Source organism: Rhinolophus hipposideros, assembly GCF_964194185.1.
Source record: "Rhinolophus hipposideros genome assembly, chromosome: 17".
NCBI lineage: Eukaryota > Metazoa > Chordata > Mammalia > Chiroptera > Rhinolophidae > Rhinolophus > Rhinolophus hipposideros.
The window spans coordinates 56,585,390-56,609,950 of NC_138063.1; the positions used below are offsets into that span (position 1 = coordinate 56,585,390).

Genomic DNA, 24,561 nt, shown 5'->3' on the forward strand with positions numbered 1-24,561 from the left:
TTATCTGGGAGTGTCTTACTTTCTCCCTTTCTTTTAAAAGGCAATTTTGCCAGCTATAGAATTCTTTTTTCCCCCTCTTCCCCTCTCCCTCCCAACTCCGAGTCAAGCCATTGTTCTCAATCTAGCTGTAGAGGGCACAGCTCACTGGTCCATGGGAATGGAACCTGTGACCTCGGTGTTAGGAGCACAGCGCTCCAACCACCTGAGCCACCCAGCCACCCCAACCAGCTATAGGATTCTTGGTTGACACTTATTTCTCAACACTTTGAATACATCTGCCCACTGTCTGCTGGCCTCCAAAGTTTCTGATGAGGAACCTGCACATAATCTTATTGAGGATCCCGTATTTGTGGTGAGTCGCTTCTCTATTGCTACTTTCAAGTTTCTCTCTTTGTCTTGGTCTTTTGAAAGTTTGATTATAATGTGTCTTGGTGTGGGGTTTTGAGATCAATTAACTTGAGAGATCCTTATACTTCTTGGATGTTTTATTCATGTCTTGCATGAAATTTTCATGAAGTTTTCAGCCATTATTTCTTTAAATGTTTAATTTGCCCCTTTCTCTCTTTCTTCTCCTCCTGGGACTCCCCAAATGAGTGTGTTGATCCATTTGATGTTGTCTACATGTCCCTTAGGCTTTATTTACTTTTCTTCAATCTTTTTTCTTTCTGTTCCCCAGACTCAACTCAATAACATCCATTGTTCTCTCTTCGAGTTCTGTGATTCTTTCTTTTGCTTGCTCAAATCTGCTTTTGAATTTCTCTAGGGAAATTTTCATTTCAGTTACTGTGCTGTTCACTCCAGAATTTCTTTTTGGTATCTTTTAAAGTTTATTGATATCTCCATTTTGTTTATACATCATTTTCTTGACTTTCTCCACATCTTCCTTTAGTTCTTTGAACATCTTTAAGACCGTTGTTTTAAAGTTTTGTCTCATACATCTGCCATCAGATATTTTTCAGGTACAGTTTCTATTTATTTATTTATTATTTTATTTAAGTGGGCCACACTTTCTTGTTTCTTTGTATACCTTCTGATTTTCTTGCTGTTATTGAACACTGGACATTTGAATCTAACAATGTGGTAACTTTGGAAATCAGATTCTTCCCCTTACCCAGTGATTGCTGTTTTTTGCTTCTGTTTTTGTTTACTAGTTTTGTTTTCTGGTTGTTGTAGGCTGTCTCTGTGCCTAGAGTAAGACTGAAGTGTAAATTTAATGTATTTTTAGTTTTTTCTGAGCTTTTCCCTGGGCATTCACAATCATGTTCTAAGTTTCTCCGTATATGCAGTTATTTTAATATTACATTGTTTAATTCTCGCTTCCAAAAGGGAAAAGGGAAAAATAAAAGGGGGGAGGTATCAGTCCTTTAAGTCCCCTGGAAGTCACTTCAGCTGGAAGGGAAGGAACTTTCAACAATGTGGATGGGTGCAAAAACAATGGCTACCTGCCTTTGTTTGCACCTCTGTGTTCAGAAGCAGTAATCAGCGATCAGAGCACAGATCTCCAGTATTTGGATGACTGGGTCATCCAAATTTTTGCCCAACCTGGCTCCCGCGTACTCTATGTAAACTGCTTCAGGAATATATGCTGCCTGTCATGTGGCTAGGGGTGGCAAATGGGTAGCTCACACTGTGCTAAGAGTTGAAATTAACTGCAATTTACCATCCCCTGGGAGCAAGCCTTTGACAGACTCCAGAATTCCAAAATACTTACATCAGATAGATTCTGCTAGTACAATAGTTGTCCAGGTGGGGAGACAAATTCCAGGTGCATGCTACTCCACCATCTTCCCAGAAGCCATTATGCTTAGCTTTTAAGGAACTGCCAAACGGTGTTCCATAGCATCTGCTCTTTTACATTCTCACCATCAATGTACAATGGTTCCAATTTCTCCACATTCTTTTTTTTTATATGTTTCAGGTGTACAAAGCAATGTAAAATTAGACTTTTAAACCCCTCATAAAATGATAACCCCCCCACCTCCCCAAGCTACTATCCCTCTGACATCTTATGTAGCTGTCACAATACCATTGACTGTCTTCCCTATGTTGTACTCTACATCCCGTGACTATATATACCTATACATTTAGTTATAATTGACATTCAATATTATTCTACTTCAGCTCTTCAGGTGTATAGCGCATTGATCAGGCATCTACATAGTCTATGACGTGATCCCCCTGATAAGTCCAGTGCCTGTCTGGCACCTGATCTTTTAGAGAAAAGATCTCAATCAAGAGGAGGGAATGATAAAAGTGAACTGACATCTTGGGATGCTTAACCATGGAGCTGGGAGGACTGTGGGTGGAGCTGGGCCCTCTGTTGACTCTCTAGCCCTGACTTCCTATTGAACTTTGTAGTAACTTCAGGTGGAGGGATGCTAATAAATAGAATCGCCATCTTGGAACCGGGCCATTATTTTTCTTCTTTACATGGGAGTCGGTTGGAGCCCTGGGTTAGAGGTGTGGGTTTCCTGCACTGCGGTGGTGGTTTTTGTTTCTTTTTCCTTTTTTTCCTGAATGAACCATTTTTCTTGTGGATTTATCTGGACAGTTATTTTTTGCCAGTCAACACACCTTACATGATCTTTACAACATTGTTGATTATATTCCCCATACTGAATTAACTATCAATTTATATGTCTTAATGCCTTCATCTTTTTCACCCTGACCCCAAACTCCATTCCCATCTATCACCCTGATAGATCTAGTACCTACCTGGCATCATACCTAGTTATTACAGTATTGTTGACAATATTCCTTATGCTATACCCTACATCCCCATAACTACTGTATAATACCCAATTTGTTCTTCTTAATCCCTTCCCCTTTCACCAATCCTTAACCACGCTCCCATCTTAAAGAAGTCCCTCTAAGAGTCCTTGTAATACTGGTTTGGTGGTTATGAACTCCTTCAGCTTTTTCTTGTCTGGGAAGCTCCTTACCTGTCCTTCAATTCTAAATGACAGCCTTGCTGGGTAGAGCAATCTTCGTTGTATGTCATTGCTTTTCATCACTTGGAATATTTCCTGCCGCTCCCTTCTTGTGTGCAAAGGTTCTGTTGAGAAATCAGCTGACAGTCTTATGGGGGCTCCCTTGGAGGTAACTAACTGCTTTTCTCTTCCTGCTTTTAAGATTCTCTCTTTGTATTTAACCTTTGGCATTTGAATTATGATGTGTCTTGGTATTGGCCTCTTTGGGTTTATCTTCTTTGGGACTCTCTGTGATTCCTGGGCTTGTATGTCCATTTTCTTCACTAGGTTAGGGAAGTTTTCTGTCATTATTTCTTCAAATAGGTTTTCAATTCCTTGCTCTCACTCTTCTCCTTGTGGTACCCCTATAATGCGAATGTTGGTATGCTCGATATTGTCTGGAGGCCACTTAAACTCTCCTCAATTTTTTGGATTTGTTTTTCTTTTTGCTGTTCTGGTTGGGTGTTTTCTACTACCTTATCTTCTACATCGCTGGTTGGATCCTCTGCTTCATATAATCTGTTGATTCCCTGTAATATATTCTTCCTTTCCATTATTGTATCCTTTATTTCTGACTGGTTCTTTTTTATGGTTTCCATCTCCATTTTTATGAGATCATTAAGCATTTGTTATTTTATTATTATTTTTAAATTTAATGGGGTGACAGTTGTTAGTAAATTTACATAGATTTCAGGTGTACAATTCTGTATTACATCATCTATAAATCCCATTGTATGTTCACCACCCAGAGTCAGTTCTCCTTCCATCACCATATATTTGATCCTCCTTACCCTCATCACCCACCACCCACCCACTTACCCTCTAGTAACCACTGAATTATCGTCTGTGTTTATGAGTTTTTCTTTCTCATTTGTTTCTCTTCTTTTGTTGTTTTGGGGTTATATACCACATATCAGTGAAATCATAGGGTTCTCTGCTTTTTCTGTCTGACTTATTTCACTTAGCATTATACTCTCAAGATCCATCCATGTTGTCACAAATGCTCCTATATCATCATTCCTTAACGCCGAATAGTATTCCATTGTGTATATATACCACAACTTCTTTATCCATTCATCTATCGAAGGACATATTGGTTGTTTCCATGTCTTGGCCACCATAAACAAAGCTGCAATGAACATTGGAGTACACGTGTCTTTATAGAGAAATGTTTTCAGATTTTTTGGGTACATACCCAGGAGAGCGATTGCTGGGTCATATCGTAATTCTATTCATTATTTCTTGAGGAACCTCCACACTGCCTTCCATAGCGGCTGCACCAGTCTGCATTCCCACCAACAGTGTATGAGGATTCCTTTTTCTCCACAGCCTCTCCAACACTTGTTACTATTTGTCTTGTTGATGAAAGCCATTCTGATTGGGGTGAGGTGATATCTCATTGTGGTTTTCATTTGCATTTCTCTGATGATTAGCGATGTTGAGCATTTTTCATATGTCTATTTGCCATTTGTATATCCTCTTTGGAGAAATGTCTCTTCAGGTCCTCTGTCCATTTTTCAATTGGGTTGTTTGCTTTTTGTTGTTGAGTTTCATGAGTTCCTTGTATATTTTGGATATTAGCCCCTTATCAGAGGCACTGTTTGCAAAAATCTTCTCCCATGCAGTTGGTTGCCTCATTATTTTGTCAATAGTTTCTTTTGCTGTGCAGAAGCTTTTCAGTTTCATATAATCCCATTCGTTTATTTTAGTTTTTACTTCCATTGCCTTTGGAGTCAGATTCATAAAATGCTCTTTGAACCCAAGGTCCATAAGTTTAGTACCTATGTTTTCTTCAACGCAGTTTATTGTGTCAGGTCTTATGCTTAAGTCTTTGATCCATTTTGAATTAATTTTGGTACATGGTGACAGATAGCAGTCCAGTTTCATTCTTTTGCACGTAGCTATCCAATTCTGCCAGCACCATTTATTGAAGAGGCTGTCTTTCCTCCATTGTATGTTTTTAGCTTGTTTGTCAAAAATTATCTGTCCATATTTATGTGGTTTTATTTCTGGGTTCTCAATTCTATTCCATTTGTCTATGTGTCTGTTTTTCCGCCAATACCAAGCTGTTTTGATTATTGTAGCCCTGTAGTACCAGCAAAAATCAGGGAGTGTGATACCTTCAGTATTGTTCTTTTTTTTTAATATTGCTTTGGCTATTCGGGGTCTTTTGTGATTCCAAACAAATCTCATGATTTTTTGTTCTATTTCTTTAAAAAATACCATTGGGATTTTAATGGGGATTGCATTAAATCTGTATATGGCTTTGGGTAATATGGCCATTTTAACTATGTTGATTCTTCCAATCCATGAGCTCGGAATGTCTTTCCATTTCTTTGTGTCTTCTTCAATTTCTTTCAAAAATGTCTTATAGTTTTCAGCATATAAATCCTTCACATCCTTGGTTAAGTTTATTCCTAGGTATTTTATTCTTTTTGCTGCAATTGCAAAAGGAATTGTTTTTTCTATCTCTTTTTCTGAGATTTCATTGTTGGTATATAGGAAAGCAATGGACTTTTGTACGTTGATTTTGTAGCCAGCAACTTTACTGTATTCATTGATTGTTTCTAATAGCTTTTTGGTGGAGTCTTTAGGGTTTTCTATATATAGCATCATGTCATCTGCAAAGAGTGACAATTTAACTTCTTCATTCCCAATTTGGATGCCTTTTATTTCTTTCTCTTGCCTAATAGCTCTGGCGAGGACTTCCAACACTATGTTGAAAAGCAGAGGTGATAAGGGACAACCTTGTCGTGTTCCTGAACGTAGAGCAAAGGGCTTCAGCTTTTCACCATTAATTATGAGATTAGCTGAGGGCTTGTCGTATATGGCCTTTATTATGTTGAGGTATTTTCCTTCTATACCAATTTTAGTAAGTGTTTTAATCATAAATGGATGTTGTATCTTATCAAATGCTTTTTCTGCATCAATTGATAGAATCATATGATTTTTGTCCTTTATTTTGTTTATGTGATGAATCACATTGATGGATTTGCGAATGTTGAACCATCCTTGTGCCCCGGGGATGAACCCCACTTGGTCGTGATGAATAATCTTTTTAATGCATTGTTATATTCGATTTGCTAGAATTTTGTTTAGCATTTTAGCATCTGTATTCATCAGAGATATAGGTCTGTAGTTTTCTTTTTTTGTGTTGTCCTTACCAGGTTTTGCTATCAGGGTAATGTTGGCCTCATAAAATGAGTTAGGGAGTACTGACTCTTCTTCAATTTTTTGGAAGAGTTTGAGCAGGATTGGTATTAGATCCTCTTTGAAGGTTTGGTAGAATTCACTGGTGAAGCAATCTGGTCCAGGACTTTTGATTTTGGGAAGGTTTTTGATGACTGATTCAATTTCGTTACTGGTGATCGGCCTGTTAAGATTTTCCAGTTCTTCATGATTCAGCCTTGGAAGGCTATATGTTTCTAAGAACTTGTCCATTTCTTCTAAGTTATTAAATTTGGTGGCATATAGTCCTTCATAGTATTCTTGGATAATCTTTTGTATTTCTGTGGTGTGTGTGATAACTTCCCCTTTTTCATTTCTGATTTTGTTAATTAGTGTCTTCTCTCTTTTTATCTTAGTGAGTCTAGCCAAGGGTTTGTCGATTTTGTTAATCTTTTCAAGAACCAGCTCTTTGTCACATTAATTTTTTCTATTGTGTTTTTGTTCTCTATTTCATTTAGTTCTGCTCTGATTTTTGTTATTTCCTTTCTTCTGCTGACCTTGGGTTTCGCTTGTTCTTCTTTTTCTAGTTTTTTAAGGTGTAACATGAGGTTATTTATTTGGGATTTTTCTTGTTTCTTGAGATAGGCCTGTAATGATATAAATTTTCCTCTTAAAACTGCTTTCGCGGCATCCCAAAAATTTTGGCGGGATGTATTTTCATTGTCATTTGTTTCTATGTATCTTTTGAGCTCTCCTCTAATTTCTTCTTTGACCCAGTTGTTCTTTAAAAGTATGTTGTTTAATCTCCATGTATTTGTGTTTTTTCCTGCTTTCTTTTTGCAGTTGATATCCAATTTCAAAGCTTTGTGATCAGAGAATATGCTTGGTATGATTTCAATCTTCTTAAATTTGCTGAGGCTGATTTTGTGTCCCAATATATGGTCTATCCTTGAGAATGTTCCATGTACACATGAAAAGAATGTATAGTCTGATGTTTTAGGATGAAGTGCTCTGTATATGTCAATTATGTCTAATTCATCTAATGTGTCATTTAGGGCTGAGATTTCGTTATTTATCTTCTGTTTGGATGATCTATCCATAGCTGTCAATGATGTATTTAAGTCCCCTAGTATAATTGTGGTTTGGTCAATTTCTCCCTTTAGTTCTGTTAGTAGTTGCTTGGTATATTTCGGTGCTCCCTGATTGGGGGCATAAATATTGATGACTGTTATGTCTTCTTGTTTTATATTCCCCTTTACCATTATGAAATGTCCATCTTTGTCTCTTGTTGTCTTTTTCACCCTGAAGTCTGTTTGATCGGAAATCATTATGGCTACACCTGATTTTCTCTGGGTACCATTTGCTTGGAGTGTCAATTTCCACCCTTTCACTTTGAGTCTATGCTTGTCCTTGTAGCTGAGATGTGTCTCTTGTAGACAGCATATGGTTGGGTTTAGTTTTTTGATCCAATCTGCTACTCTGTGTCTCTTTATTGGTGAGTTCAGTCCATTTACATTTAGGGTGATTATTGATATGTGAGGATTTCCTGTCATTCTGTCTTTAGTTTTCAGGTAAGGCTGTGTCTCCATTGTTTCTTTGCCTTTTTGTTGTTGTCTGTTATTTCTGTGTGGTGGTATTCTATGATGTTTCCCTCTGTTTCTTCTTTTATTACAGTATATATTTCAGATTTGGATGTTTTTTGAGTGGCTACCCTTGAGTTTATGTAAAAGAAAGTTTGATATTTAGAGTATTCCAGTTTCTTCAGTACGCTTACTTTCTCTATTCCCATATTCCAGTTCAGGCCTTTATTCTCCCCCTTTTTATGTTTCGGTTGCCACAAGTTGTCCCTGTTGATGGTGGTCTAATAGCCTCCTTTAGTATTTCTTGTAGTGCAGGTCGTGTATTAGAAAATTCCCTCAGCTTCTGGATGTCTGGAAAGGTCTTTATTCCTCCTTCATATCTAAAGGAGATCTTTGCTGGATATATTATTCTTGGCTCATGATTTCTCTTTCAATAGTTTGAATATTTGGTTCCATTCCCTCCTAGCTTGTAGAGTTTTTGCTGAAAAATCTGATGATAATCTAATGGGCTTTCCTTTGTAAGTTACCGTCTTCTTTTCCCTGGCTGCCTTGAGGATTCTTTCTTTGTCATTGATTTTAGACAGCTTCAATACAATGTGCCTTGGTGAAGGCCTGTTGGGATTGAGGTAATTAGGTGTTCTATTTGCTTCTTGGATTCGAGGATCCAGTTCTTTCCACAAGTTTGGGAAGTTCTCATCGACGATTTGTTTGAATATATTCTCTGTTCCATTCTCTCTTTCTTCTCCTTCTGGTATGCCCATTATTCTTATATTGCTCTTTCTGATGGAGTCAGAAAGTTCTTGTAGAGTTCTTTCATTTCTTTTAAGTCTCAAGTTCTCTTTCTTCTTCCCTCTGGGTAAATTCCAGGTTCCTATCTTCGATGTCACTGATTCTTTCCTCCATCTGGTCAACTCTACTACCTAAGCTGGATATTTTATTGTTAATTTCTTCTATTTAGTTCTTAATCTCCAGAAATTCTATTTGGTTGTTTTTCAAGATTTCAATCTCTTTTGTAAAATGCTCATGGTGTTCTTTGATTGTGTTTCTGAGTTCATTAAACTGCCTTTCTGTGTTTTCTTGCATCTCGTTCAGTTTTTTCAGAATTGTGATCTTGAATTCTCTGTCATTTAAATCACAAATGTCCATATCTCTAAGTTCCTTTTCTGGAGGCTTTTCACTTTCTTTCTGAGCTATCTTGTTGCCTTGGTCATTCATGGCAATCACTGATTTACTATTTCTCTTCCTAGACATCTACAGGAGTGGCTTCTGCAACAGGTTGATAGGTATGCGAAGAGCTTTTGAAGTTCCAAAGCTCTTTCTGCACCAGATTCAGAGCCGGTATGTTTCAGCAGTTCTGTTTACTCCTGCAGGGATCCGCCCAGATAGGCGAGGCCAGGGGCGGGGTGAGTTTTGAGAGGTGGCCCAGAGCAATGGCGGCGACCACCACCACAGCCAGTCCTGCTTCCACAGCTCCCTTCCCTTTGCCAGAACTAGTTGAGCTGCGAATCTGTGTCTGCAGTCCACAGTTCTCAGAGCAGCAAATATTTTGTCCTTTGATCCGACACTGCTACTTTATCGCTTTAGCACCGGGCAGGTGGGGGCGGGGCGAGCTCTCGGAGGGTAGGGAGGGGGCGGGTAGTCTCCATGCCTAGGGCTTCCGTTCTCTGCTAGGCAATGAGGGCTTAAACCGCCGATTTCAGCCCTCTTCCCTCAGTCTTTGCTGCCAGGAGCGTTGGGTTCAGCCGTGCTATATGCTGCCCCCTCAGCCCTGTGGGCCGTAAGCGGAGCCCTAGCAGTCCGAGTCCTTCCCTCTCCCGCAGCTGCGGAAGATCCGGGAGCAGCGGGCTCCAAGCACTGAGCTAGGTCTGTGTCCTGCGCCCCCACGGCTCCATCTCCGCACTTCTCCTCTCCCTCCTCCCCCGCTCGCGCGATTCACCCACCTGGAGGTGAATTCAGCAGTGGGCCTCTTCGTCTTGCCTGTCTGCTGTACAAGGAGTCCTTTGTGGAGTTATTGTTGTCCGATTCGTTGTAAATTCCAGGGGAGCGTTACAGAGGCTCACCTCACGCCGCCATTTTTTTCCTAATTCCTCATTGAGGTTTTGATTCATATTTCCCTGTGACTAGTGATGTTGAGTATCTTTTCATTTTCTGTTAACAATTTGTATATCTTTGGAGAAATGTCTATTCATACCTTTTGCCCATTTAGAAAATTGTGTTATGCCTTTTAATGTTCAGTTGTAGGTGTTCCTTACATATTCTGGATACTAGTCCCTTATTAGATGTATGACTTTAAAATGTTTTCTCCTTGCTGGTCGGTTGTCTTTCCACCTTCTTAATGATGTCATTTGAAACATGAAGGTTTTTAATGTTGTACAGTCATGTCCCACGTAATAATGGTTGTCCTATGTAATAATAAAGGAGCTGAAAAATTCCTATCACCTAGTGACACTGTAGCTGCCATAGCATCATAGCACAATGCATTACTCATGTGTTTATGGTGATACCGGTGTAAAAAAATCCTGTGCTGCTAGTAGTATGAAAGCATAGCACACCCAACTATGTACAGTACATAATACTTTGATAATGATAATAAGTGACTGTTAATGGTTTATGTATTTACTATACTATACTTTTAATCATTTTAGAGTTTGCTTTTTCTACTTATAACAAAATTGCTATAAAACAAAATGCCATGTTACACTGGCAGCAGCCTCATACATCTTGTGTTTACTGCATCTTTTGTTTGCATCATTTCTCTTATGCTTGACTTAATCTCATGGTGTTTTGTATAGTAACATGCTGTACAGGCTTATAGCCTAGGAGTAATAGGCTATATCATACAGCCTAGATGGTAGTAGTCTATACCATCTAGGTTTGTATAAGTGCACACTATGATGTTTCCACAATGATGAAATCACTTAATGATGCTTTTCTGAGTACGTATCCCCATCATTAAGTGGTACATGACTGTATCCGTTTTTCTGTTTTTTCCTTTTGTTGCTTTTGGTGTCATATCTAAATCATTACTGATTTTAAGATCATGGAGAATTATGTCTATGTTTTCACTAAGAATATCATAGTTTCTGCTCTTCCATTCAGGTCTACGATCCATTTTGAGTTAGTTTTTGTATATAGATTTGAGGTAGGGTTCCGATTCCATTCGTTTTTAAAAAATTTATTGGGGTGACAATTGTTAGTAAAGCTACGTAGATTTCAGGTGTACAATTCTGTATTACATCATCTATAAATCCCATTGTGTGTTCACCACCCAGAGTCAGCCAATTTCATTCTTTCACATGTGGATATCCAGTTTTCTCAGCATAGTTTATTGAAAGACTATTCTTTCCCAGTTGAACTGTTTTTGAACCCTAATAAGAAATGAACTGAACAAAAATGTAAGAGTGTTTCTGAATTCTGAATTATATTTCATTGACATATATGTCTCCCCTCTTCCAGCACCACACAGTCTTGATTACTGTAGTTTTGTAGTACATTGTGAAATTGGGATGTGTGAGCTCTTCAAGTTTGTTACTTTTGAAGATTATTTTAGGTTTTCTGAATCCCTTGAATTTCCACATAAATTTAAGGATCAGTTTTCAATTTATACAAAGAAAAAAAAAGACTGCTGGTATTTCAATGGGGATTGCACTGAATCTGTATATTTATTTGGGGAGTATTGCAACCTTAACAATACTAAAACTCCCAATTCATGAACACAGGATGTCTTTCCATTCATTCAAGTCTTTAGTTTCTTTCAGTGATGTCTTATAGTTTTCAGTGACAAGTCTTGTGCTTAAATTTATTCCCTATTATTTTATTCTTTTTGATGTCATTACAAGTGGAATTTCTCTTTAAATTTCTTATTTGGATTATTCATTACTAGTATTTAAAAATACAATTGACTAAAAATAGTTAATTGAAAAATTTTAAGTTGAACCACTGTAAGTCAGGGACCATCTGTAAATACAGGATCTGTAGGTGGGTGTTTTTACCTTAGCAGTGTTGCAAAGAGCCATGTGCCTAGAGGAAAGGTAATTTTGCTAGGTACCATGAAGGAATACTGTTATTGTTGGTATGCCTTTGGGGGTGGGGTGTGAGTGGGAATGATAAACTTGTACTTTTGGTTCCTATGTACATATTGGAAGAATCCTTTCATAATAAACTAGCGACTCTACAAAAAAAATACAATTGACTGTTGTATATTGATTATGTATTCTAAATCTATAACCTTGCTGAACTCATTTATTAGCTCTAATAATTTGTGGATTCTGTAAGGTTTTATAGATGGATGGATAGATAGATGATAGATAGATAGGTGGGTAGATAGATAGATAGATAGATATCATCTCATCTATGAACAGACATGGTTTTACTTCTTCCTTTCCAACTTCAATGCCTTTTATTTCTTTTTCTTGACTAATTACCCTCACTAGAATCTCTAGTATACTGTTGAATAGGAGTGGTGAAAGTGGGCATTATTGGGTTGTTCCTAATCTTAGAGGGAAAGCAAGTCCTTCACCATTAAATACGTTAGCAGTAGGTTTTTCCTAGATGGACTTTATTAGTTTAACAGTTTCCTATGATTTCTAGTTTCTTTAGTGTTTCCATCATGAAAGGGTATTGGATTTTGTACAGTTTTGTTTTTTTCTGCTTTGATTGATGACTATATGAGTGTTTTCTTCTTTATTCTAGTACTGTGGTGTAGTACCTTGATTGATTTTGTATGTTGAACCAACCTTGCATTCCTGAAATAAATCTTATTTGGTCATCATGTATATGAGGTCTGACAATTACGTTTGCAAACTTGTTGCTAACCTTTTTTGATAGCAGAGGGATTATTCATTATGAATTTGTACCAACTGGACAAACAGTTAACCAAGTTTACTATTTGGAACTGCTGAAAAGGCTAGATGACCTGAACTTTTTACCAACAATTCATGGTTCTTGCATCACAACAATGCACTAGCTCACACGACGCTGTCTGTGAGGGAGTTTTTAGCCAGTAAACAAATATCTGTGTTGTAACACCCTCCCTAGTCACCTGATCTGGCTCCCAATTAGTTCTTTCTTTACCTGAAGATAAAGGAAATATTGAAAGGAAGACATTTGGATGACATTCAGGACATCAAGGGTAATACGACAACAGCTCTGGTGGCCATTCTGGAAAGAGTTCCAAAATTGCTTTGAAGGATACACTAAGCGCTGGTGTTAGTGCATAGCTTCCCCAGGGGAGTACTCTGAAGGTGACCATAGTGATATTCAGCAATGAGATATGAAGCATTTTTTCTACGATGAGTTCACGAACTTCATTGTCTGAACTTATAAGCCTTCTTATATGTTGGATTCTCTTTTCTAGTATTTTGTTGAACATTTTCCATCTTTATTCATAAGAGATATTGATCTATAGTTTTCTTGTGATGTCCTTATCTGGTTTTGATATCAGGATAATATGGGGTAATAGGAGTTGGGAAATGTTCTCTCACCTTCTGATTTTTGCTTGTTTTTTTTTTGAGCAGTTTGGAGAAGATTGGTGTTAATTCTTTAAAAGTTTGATATAATTCACCAGTGTAGCCATCTGATCTTGGGCTTTTCTCTGAGGGAATTTTTATTTACTTATTTTCAATTACAGTTTACATTAAATATTAGTTTCAGGTGTATAGCATAGTGGTTAGACATTTGTATAACTTAAGAAAGTATCCCCCCACTCCCAAGAAGCCTAGTACCCACCTGGCACCGTACATAGTTATTACAATATTATTGACTATATTCCCTATTCTGTACTTTACATTCCTGTGACTATTTTGTAACTGCCAATTTGTACTTTTTTTCTTCAGCTAAGACAGCAGATGATTTATTGTGTACTTTACATTCAGCCACAACTGAGAACAGAACTAGTGTCTCAGGTCCTGAGCAAAGGACTGTTTTTTGTATGAGCAAGATGGGTCTCTCAAAAGGTGATCACTGAAATCAGATGGCAGTAGATGTTCTAGATCCACTGAGAAATTCTACACAGTAGGCATGCTGTCCAACAATTTGTACCAGTGTCCCTGGCCTCTGGCTTTCCTCATTTCTGTTCCTGTGGCTTCCACACGCTAGTAGTTTACTTGGACCTCTGCTTCATCTTCTTACTTTTGTACTTCAGCCTGCACAGTCACTTCTTCCGCCACTTGACTCTCATGGTGTGGATGTTTCTAAGATGATGCTCAGGTTGAGAGGGAATTTGTACTTCTTAATCTCTTCATCTTTTTCATCCAGCCCCCCCACTCCCTCCCATCTGGCAACGGTCAATTTGTTCTCTCTATCTATGAGTCTGTTTCTGTTTTGTTTGTTTATTTGTTTTGTTTTTTAGATTCCACATATAATATGGTATTTGTCTTTCTGTGTGTAACTTCTTTCACTCAGCATAATAATCTCTAGGTCCATCTGTGTTGTTGCAAATGACAAGATTTCATTCATTTTATGGCCCAGTAATATTGCATTGTATACGTGTATCACATCTTCTTTATCCATTTGTCTATTGATGGATACTTAAGTTGCTTCCCTATCTTGGCTATTGTACCTAATACTGCAATGAACATAGGGGTGCATATGTATTTTCAAATTAGTGTTTTGGATTTCTTTGGATAAATATGCAGAGTGGAATTGCTGGGTCATAAAGTACTTCTATTTTTAATTTTTTGAGAAACTTCCAAACAATTTTCCATAGTGGCTGCACCAATTTACTATCCCACCAACAGTGCATGAGAGCTCCCTTTTCTCCACATCCTCACCAATACTTGTTGTTTGTTGATTTATTGATGATAGCCATTCTGTAAAGTTTGAGGCGATATCTCATTGTGGTTAATTTGCATTTCTCTGATGATTAGTGATGTTGAGCATCTTTGCATATGTCTATTGGCCATCTGTATGTCCTCTTTGGAGAAATGTCTGCTCAGGTGCTCTGCCCATTTTTCAATTGAATTTGTGAGTGTGTGTGTGTGTGTGTGTGTGTGTGTGTGTGTGTGTTAAGTTGCATGAGCTCCTTATAAATTTTTTATATTAACCCCTTATTGTATGTATCATTAGCAAATATTTTCTCTCATTCAGTAGGTAGTCTTTTTGTTTTATTTTTTATTTTTTTTAATTAAATTTATTGGGGTGACAATTGTTAGTAAATTTACATAGATTTCAGGTGTACAATACTGCATTACATCGTCTATAAATCCCATTGTGTGTTCACCACCCAGAGTCAGTTCTCCTTCCATCACCATATATTTGATCCTCTTTACCCTCATTGTCTTTTTGTTTTATTGATGGTTTCCTCTATTGATGGATATAGTGCAGAAACTCTTTAGTTTGGTGCAGTTGTATTTGTTTATTTTTTCTTTTGTTTCCCTTGCCCAAGGAGATATAGCCAGAAAGGTATTGCTAAGAGTGATGTCATGGAATCTACTGCCTATGTTTTCTTCTAGCAGTTTTATGGTTTCAGGTCTTACATTTAAGTCTAATCCATTTTGAGTTTGCTCTTATATATGGTGTAAGAAAGTTATCCACTTTCATTCCTTTGCATGTATCTGTCCAGTTTTCACAACCCCATTTATTCAATAGACTGTCATCACTCTATTGTATATTCTTGTCTCCTTTGTCATAGATTGGCCATCTAGGTGTGGATTTATTTCTGAGAACTCTATTCTGTTTCATTGATCTATGTGTCTCTTTTTACGCCAGTACCTCGCTGTTTTGATTACTATGGCCTTGTAGTATTGTTTGATATCAAGTAGTGTGATACCTCCAACTTTGTTCTTCTTTCTCAAGGCTGCTGTGACTACTTGAGGTCTTTTATGGTTCCATATAAATTTTAGGATTATTTATTCTAGTTCTGTGAAAAATACCATTGGTATTTTGTTTGAGATTACATTGAATCTATAGATTGTTTTGGGTAGTATGGATATTTTAACTATGTTAATTCTTCCTATCCATGAACATGGTATATGCTTCCATTTGTATCTTCTTCAATTTCTTTCCTCATTGTTTTATAATTTTCCAAGTACCTGTCTTTTACATCTGGTTAAATTTATTCCTAGGTATTTTTTTTATTAACACAATTGTAAATGGGATTGTTTTCTTAATTTCTCTTTCTGATAGTTTGTTACTGGTGTATAAAAATACAACTGATTTCTGACTGTTAATTTTGTATCCTACTTTACTTAATTCGTTTTTCAGTTCTAATAACTTTTTTTTGATTGAATCTCTAGGGTTCTCTCTATATAGTATCATGTTATCTGCAAATAATGTTTTACATCTTCCTTTCCAATGTGTATGCATTTTTATTTCTTTTTTTGTCCAATTGTTGTGGCTAGAGCTTCCAAAACAATGTTGAATAAAAGTGGTGAAAGTGAACATCCCTATCTTGTTCCTAATCTTAAAGAAAATACTTTTAGCTATTCACCATTGAGTATGATGTTAGCAGTGGATTTGTCATATATGGCCTTTGTTATGTTGAGATAAGTCCCCTCTATTCCCACTTTGCTAAGAATATCTATCTATCTATCTATCTATCTATCTATCTATCTATCTATCTATCTAATGTGGTCTGACAATGAAGTTCGTGAATTTGCTGCAACGATGTTGCTAACCTTTTTTTTTTATATCAGAGGGATTATTCATTATGAATTAGTACCAACTGGACAAACAGTTAACCAAGTTTACTACTTGGAACTGCTGAAAGGATGCGTGAAAAAGTTAGATGACCTGAACTTTTTGCCAGTAATTCATGGTTCTTGCATCATGACAATGCACCAGCTCACACGGCACTGTCTGTGAGGGAGTTTTTAGCCAGTAAACAAATAACTGTATTGGAACAACCTCCCTACTCACCTATCTAGCTCCCAATGACTTCTTTATTTACCCAAAGATAAAGAAAATATTGAAAGGAAGACATTTGGATGACATTCAGGACATCAAGGGTAATATGACGACCGCTCTGATGGCCATTCCAGAAAGAGTTCCAAAATTGCTTTGAAGGGTGCTGGCATCGGTGCATTGTTTCCCAAGGGGAGTACTTCGAAGGTGACCATAGTGATATTCAGCAATGAGATATGTAGCACTTTTTCTAGGATGAACTTAATCGTGTGTGTGTATGTGTGTGTGTGTGTGTATAATAGATGTTTGATTTTGTCAATTGCTTTTTCTACTTTTTTTGATACAATCATATGAGTTTTACCTTTCGTTTTGTTTATGTGGTGTATCATGTTGACTTGTGGATATTGAACCAATCTTGCATCTCAGGTGTGTATGATTCCACTTGATAATGGTGTATGATCTTTTAAAAAAATATTGCTGAATTGAGTTTGCTAATACTTTGTTGAGGATTTTTGTATCTATGTTCATCAGGAATATTGGCCTAAAATTTGTTTGTGGTTTTTTTTCTGTAGTGTCTTTGGTTTTGGAATCATGATAAGGCTGACCTCATAAAATGAGCTTGTGGGTCTTCCCTCCTCTTGACTTTTAAAAAATAATTTGAAAAGAATACACGTTAATTCTTCTTTAATTGTTTGGTAAAATTCACCTGTGAAGCCATCTCATACAGTGTTTTGATTACTGATTTGATTTTTTTGTTTTGTTTTGTTTTGTTAGTAATTATAGGTCTGTTTAGATTTTCTGTTTCTTCTTGATTCAGTTTTGGAAGGCTGTATGTTTCTAGAAATTTATCCATTTCTTCCAGGTTGTCCAGTTTGTTGGCATATAATTTTTCATCGTATTTTTTTTAAATAATTTTTTGTATTTCTGTAGTCAGTTATCATATTTCCTCTCTCATTTCTGATTTTATTTATTTGGGTCCTCTCTCTTTTTTTCTTGATGAGGTTGCTTAAAGGTTTATCAATTTTGTTTATCTATTTAAAGAACCAGCTCTTGGTTTCATTGATTTTTTTTTTTTTTGTATTTCTTTTTTATACTCTTTCATTTTTTTTTTTCTGCTCTGGTCTTTATTATTTCTTCCTTCTACTCATTTTGGGCTTTGATTATTCTCCTTTTTCTCGTTCCTTTAGGTGTAAGGTTAGATTGTTTATTTGAGATTTTTCTTGTTTATTGAGCTAGGCTTGTACTGCTAAGAATTTCCGTCTTAGAACTGCTTCCATTGTGTCCCATAGATTTTGGGTTATTGTGTTTTCATTTTAACTTGTGTCAAGGTATTCTTTTGATTTCTTCCTTGATCTCATTGTTAACACATTCATTGTTTAGTATCGTGTTATTTAGCCTCCATGTGTTTGTATGTTTTTCATACATGTTCATACATGTTCATACATGTTTGTGTTTTTGTATGGTTTTTCAAAAAAAAACAGGTAAACTTGGTTGTACTTTTTTGTTGTTTTTGTTACATAAATTAACTCATTTATTCTAGACTAGCAAGGTTTCAATTGTGGAGCTTCTACTGGTCTTTCAATTCCTTCAGTCTTCTCATGGCAGACTTTACTGTGACAGCAGAAGTGGTGTTTTAGGTTCAGGCACCACCAGCTACTGTTTTTATGCAAGAACCACAATGCCAGATCCCCACAGCTTATCTCTTCATCTTGGTTTTGCCACAGAAGGAGCAAGTGTACTTGGCGTGCTGGCTGATTTCAATTTTCTTCACCATTTTCCTGAGGGAGGCGCCATAACGGGTCCCGTATTTACCTACAATTCCGATCTTCTTCGCGCGTTTAGCCATGCCGCCACAAACCCGTACTTTTAAGTAATTGCTTTTCATCACTTTCAGTGTTTTAGTCTGGTTCCTTCTGGCCTGCAAAGTTTCTGTTGAGAAATCAACTGACACTCTTATGGGAGTTCCCCTGTAGGTAACTAACCGCGTTTCTCTTACTGCTTTTACGATTTCTCTCTTTAATCTTTGGCATTTTAACTGTGATGCGTCTTGTTGTGGGCCTCTTTGTGTTCATCTTGTTTGGGATATTCTGTGCTGCCTGGACTTGTATGTCTATTTCCTTCACAAGGTTAGAAAAGTTTTCAGTCATTATTTCTTCAGAAGGGTTTTCAATTCTTCACTCTCTCTCTCTTATCCTTCTGGTACCCCATGATATGAATGTTTATATACTTCGTGTTAAGATACCCAGAGATCTCTCACTTTTTAAATTTTTTCTTTTTACTGTTCTGATTGGGTGTTTTCTGCTACCTTGTCTTCCAAATTGCTGATTTGATCCTCTGCTTCATCAAATCTACTGTTGATTCCCTCTAACGTATTTTTCACTGCAATTATTGTAGTCATTTCTGACTGGTTCTTTTTAATGTTTTCTATCTCCATTTTTATGTTTCCTATCTCTTTTTGTCTGTTTCCTATGTCTTTGTTGAAGTTCTCACTCAGTTCATCTACTCTCTTCCCATAAGTTCAATGAGCATTCTTATAACCAGTGTTTTGAACCTACATCTGGTAGATTCCTTGTCTCCATTTAATTCTTTTTCTGGGGTTTTGTCTGGTTCTTTTTTGTAGGGACATGTTTCTCTGTCCCCTCATTTTGGCTGCCTCTCTGTGTTTGTTTTTATGTATTAGGTAGATCTGCTACGTCTCCCAGTCTTGGCAGAATGACCTTATTACCGTGTTTTCCCGAAAATAAGACCTAGCCAGACTGTCAGCTATAATGCATCTTTTGGAGCAAAAAGTAGTATAAGACCCGGTACTATTATATTATATATTATATTAATTATATTATATTAAAGACCCGGTCTTATATAAAAATCAGACTAGGTTTTATATTGATTTTTGCTCCAAAAGACGCATTAGAGCTGATGGTCCAGCTAGGTCTTATTTTCAGGGAAACATTGTAGTAGGTATCTTGTAGGACCCAGTGGCATTCCCTGGTCACCTGAGCCAGGTGCTCCAGGGGTGTCCCTTGTGTGGGTTTTTTGTGCTTTCCTGCTGTAGTTTAGCCTTGATTGCTGTTGGCACATCAGTGGGTGGGACTGAGTACAACAGACAAGCTGTTGTGCAGGGGCTGACCCCACAAAGAGGGATTCACTTTAGCCAGGCTCTGGTGCCTGCCATGTCTGTCCTTCGGGTGTGTTGTTTGTGGCACTAATTGGGTGGTGCTCTGGTGTGGTCTGGAGCCAGCCACCAGGTGTGTTGGTTCTGGGGCCTTTGGGGAGGGTCTCTGGTGCAGGCCAAGGTCAGGCACGGTCTGTATCAGCCACCTATTAAGAGCTACAAAATGATGTATGGTGGACAGCTGCCTGTGCTGGGCTTGGAGGCATCTGGAGTGGTTATGCTCTGAACCAAGGCCAGCTGCCTCTAGTGCCAGGCTTGGGGCCACTTAGCAAAAGGTACAGGGTAGGCTGAGGCCAGCTACTCTTGGTTTTGGGTTCATGGGCCTTTGATTTTGGGAAGTCTGTAGCATGGGCCGAGGCCTGTTGCTTGTGGAACAGCACTAAAAGAGGTTGGGACTGGTGTGTGAGTTCGGTGGGGTGGGGGTGGGGTGTCTCAGGGAATCATCAGGGTGGGGTGAGAGTGGTGTTAGCCAGGTTGGTGGAGACTCAGATTTGGCACCTGCCTGCATCTGCAGGCTGGGAGTTGGGGAGGGCTCAACAAGGAACACTGGCACCTGCCAGCACTTCTTTCCCTGAGGGAACTGACCCTACAGCCCTTGCCCTGCAGCCAGACAATTCAGTTCCTCCCCATATGTCCCTGGCACTTTTCAAGCTGCTCTCCCTTTGTTGGAGCTTAGGACGAATGTTTCTGAGCAAGTGAGTCTGTGATCAGGCCCTTTAAAAGGACACCTGTGTCTATAGCGGCCCTCCATCTTACCTGGACAGAGTCCCCACTGATTTTCATTGCCAGCTGTTGTGGTGACTCTTCCTGAAACTGGCTCCAGTCTGGGGAGCCTGGTGTGGGGTTGGGAGTCCTCATTCCTTAATGGGGACCTCCATAGCCAAGATATCCATCCCTCCCTGATTCTTAACCACCACACGCGGGTGTGTGACCAGCTTGTTTTACATTTCCACCCTACCTCCCAATCTCAGTGTGGCTTCTTTATATCTGTGGAAAATTTTTTTAAATTTATAATTCAATCTCTTTTTATACATCTGTTTAGATTTTCTATTTTTTCTTGAGTCAATTTTAGGAATTTGTGTCTTTCTAGGAATTTTTCCGTTTCATATAGGTTATGCAATTCACTGTTGCACAAGTGTTCATCTTATAATCTTATAATCCTTTCTTGTTTCTATAAAGTCCAGTACTAATGTCTTCTTTTTAAAAAAAAAAATTAAAGTTTATTGGGGTGAAATTGTTAGTAAAGTTACATAGGTTTCAGGTGTACAACTCTGTGATACATTATCTACATGTCACATTCTGTATTCACCACCCAGAGTCAGTTCTCCTTCCATCACCATATATTTGATCCCTTTTACCCTCATCTACCATCCCCTCCCCCCACCCTCTGGTAACCAGTAAACTATTGTCTGTGTCTATGAGTTTTTGTTTCTTTATTTGTTTATCTTGTTCCTTTGTTGTTTTCAGTTTTATATACCACATATCAGTGAAATCATATGGTTCTTGACTTTTTCTGTAATGTCCTCTTTTCATTTCTGTTTTTAGTAATTTGTGTCTTCATTCTTTTCTTCTTCACCAATTTAGTTAAAGATTTGCCAATTTTGGTGACTTTGTAAAGATTATGTTTTACTTTATTCGTTTATTAATAATTTTAGTCATATTTAAGAAAAATTTGATCAAGAAGGTCTTGAACCTTTACTTACTAAGTTGATTATGTTACTAAGAATGTATTTATAATTATTAAATATGTTTAAGAATATATTCATAATTATTAAACACATTTAACACATTTTGAGTAAAACAATAAACTTAGCAAGCTGAGCTTTTGGTGGTTTTAGGAAGATTGAAGAATATGGCACTGAGACAGAGAGACAGCATCTCTGCCTTCAGAAGTGTCCAGTCTATGACACAGCTAAAGCTGTATTTACCATGAGGAGGCATGTGGACTGCCAGGGGAAGTAAAGTCTACTGTAGGAGTTCATAGTGTGTCATTTGACCTGTGAGCTATTACCCAGAGAGTCTACAGTTTGGTTATGCCACCTCCACTGCTGTTCAGCCCTTTCTGGCTGCCTATACCCAGGATCTGGGAGTCTGGGCAGATAGCTTGTTTAGCCCCTCAGCGCTCCTTAGTCATGGGGCTGGCAAGAGTGGGACATGAGATGAGGGCAGATTGAGGTGGATGAGGTTTGGTGGTCAGGCCTTTCCCAGAGAGCTCTGAGATAGGTACCACCTTCCTTGTCATTCACTCCTGCCTGGCACCCTCCAACTCTGGAGGGTAAAGCATGAGGGCAAGAGTGAGACCAAGCACGCTGCCATGGTGGATTAGGGGCCCTGTCAGTGCTCCCCTGCATTCCACCAAACACTGCCCTACCCGCAGGCAGGCAAGACACAGGAGGGAAATTGAATGCCAGAAGTGGATAAAAGTGCTCTAGGTGAGTTGCCAAGCCTTCACACAGTGCCAAAGCCAGTTCATCTGATGCAAAGATGACACCTCTCTATGCTCTACAGAATCTGAAAATAGTGCCCTGGGCTCTGGCTGGCTTGATGGGAAAAAGAGGAGTCCCCTGCAGATGCTCTATGACCTGAACAAGGTAGGTGGACAGACCCCCACCCTGGGACCCCTACCTCTACCTCCAGACATGGGAACCTTAGAGCCCCAATGTAGGCCTGCTGTCAGGGGCTGGAACCCACACTGGGCACAGAGAGGCTTCCTCTGCAAATCCAGGCTCTGTTCAGAGAACGAGAATGCCTGGGGATGCGACAAGGGAAAAACTTGGGGACAAACTGAGAGAGCCGGGATCTCCACCCCCTCTACCCATCCATCATCCACCCAACAACAGTCTGGGGCCACTCAGTGCCAGACACTGTTCTGTGTGTTGCAAATATGATAGAGAGTGAAAAAGACCATGAGCCTGCCCTCAGGTAGTTGACAGTCTAATTGGGGAGACACTAATTAAGTGAACCCCCAAATTTAGAACCAATTGCAATAGGTAAACACACTGGGAACCCCTGCCTTGCCTGTTCTCAAGCAATGGACTAGGTGGCTCACTGATTCGCGAACTCTACTTCTGATGTTGGCCCCACTGGGAGCACACAATGCCCTAAATACACACATGGTTATACCCCACTTAGAGCCATACCTCCTGGCTCACACACACCCCAACAGGCACACTCAGAGGCACCCATTCAAGCAGCATGTGTTGAGCCCCTACTGCATGCAGGCTGTGCTCAGGAAACTGTGAATCCAGCCACATGCAGTTTGGCTGGGTCCCTGTCCTTGTGCAGCTGACAGTCCTGTGGAGAGGAAGACATCATCTGATCACCACCTACAGTAACCTGTGACTGACTCATGTCTAAAGGGGAAGTACAAAGTGCAATGAAAGCTCTACCAGGTGGGTCCTAGTTTAGATAGGGGAGAAGGACCCTCTCTGAGAAAGGGACATTGCAGCTGAGACCTGCAGAGGAAGAATTAAGAAGTAAACAGTAGGGGCCAAGCACCTGGAGGTGAGCAGAGGACAAAAGAGAGTATGGCAGGTGAGCCAGGGATGGGCAGCTGCCTGTTGTGGCCCAGCAGGTGGAACAAAGGTAATAGGGAGCCAGGGAGTGTTTTAAGCCAGGGAGAATGATCAGACTAGGGTTGGGAAAGTGGCTGCTCATTGACTCCCCGAGGACTGAGCCAAAGGGGCATGTGGAGCTCATCTGGCCTATATCCTTTGGTTGCAGGTGGGAAGGCCTTGATTCATAGAGGGTGACTGGCTTGCCCTGGGCCATATAGCAGGTCCAGGGCAGGCCAGGCTCTCATCAGGGCCCCAGCTTCCACCAGCTCTGCAGGCTTTTGAGGGGCAGATGGGGCTGGCTCAGCCCCTCACAGCCTGAGGACCCAGTAAGGTGACAAGGCCCTGGAAGCTTGGCACCTTCCAGCTGGAGAAATAATAGTAATAAAAACAATCTGGCCAACCAGTACTAACTGCGTATGAGGTGCTCTAGTTCTGTGAACTCACTTAGTCTTCACAGCAACCCTGTAAGGTGGGGCTGTTGTTATCCTTGTATACAGATGAGGAAACTAAGACACAGGGAGGCTAAGGGCCCTGAGAAGGTCACAGAGGTCACAGGGACTAGGGCCAGGCTAGGGTCCAGGCAGCTGCATCCAACCGGTCTGGGAGGCATGAGGGTGTCACTGCTAGATGCAGCCCCAGACCAGCAGACATAGCCCTGGCTTAGTCCCAAGAAACAACTGGAGCCCCAGCTTCCCTACAGGAGAGTTGTAGACAACTCATTTCCTTTGAGCCTCAGTGTTCTCACCTGTAAAATGGAAAGAGCATTCACTATCTAGGTATTCAGGGGACTGCAGAAAACAGAAAAACTAACCAAGTATGTGTTAAGCCATCAGGATAGTCAGTGCATACTCCCAAGATGCTCAGAGACCAGCGTCCCCATTGACAGCAGCAACACTGCCTAGCAGCATCATGTGGATGTTGACTTCTGTCATACACTTGTTGCCTCATGGATACAAGATGACTGCCAGGGCCCTGACATCTCACAGGACAGCATCCTAAGCAGAAGGGAGAGGGGATGGGACAAAAGGTCTTCTTCAGAAGCCCTCACTTTTTCTCCTGAAGGAAAGTCTTTCCTGGAAGCCATCCAGCACACTTCCCCTTACATTAACTTGGCCAGAACCAGGCCACATGCTCATCCCTGGACACTTTAATAAAGGTGTGACTGGTTCCTCCCTGAGGCTGCGCATATGGTCTAACACAGTTGGGGTCTGCTGTCAAGGAAGGAGGGGGGCTGACAGGTCAATGGCCAACATTCCATGTCACAAGAAATGTGC

At 39.4% G+C, this 24,561-nt stretch overlaps 1 protein-coding gene and 1 pseudogene across 4 annotated transcripts in view; one reads left to right on the forward strand and one right to left on the reverse strand.

The window, feature by feature from the left end:
* The window catches only part of CHST13 (carbohydrate sulfotransferase 13), a 42,255-nt gene that overhangs the window by 13,821 nt on the left and 3,873 nt on the right, over positions 1 to 24,561 (forward strand). The window contains exons 1-2 of one of the 3 annotated variants that reach the window (XM_081078284.1): positions 22,145 to 22,162; positions 22,239 to 22,321. In XM_081078284.1, the coding sequence (XP_080934410.1) occupies positions 22,301 to 22,321 (21 nt within the window). In that variant the 5' untranslated portion in view covers positions 22,145 to 22,162; positions 22,239 to 22,300. Of the gene's footprint in view, positions 1 to 22,144; positions 22,163 to 22,238; positions 22,322 to 24,561 lie in introns of those variants that run through there. The other 2 variants (XM_081078282.1, XM_081078283.1) reach the window with 2 other exon arrangements.
* On the reverse strand, positions 18,126 to 18,404 carry LOC308509774 (large ribosomal subunit protein eL43-like; annotated as a pseudogene). Its single transcript has one exon. The product of its transcript is annotated as a large ribosomal subunit protein eL43-like (transcript).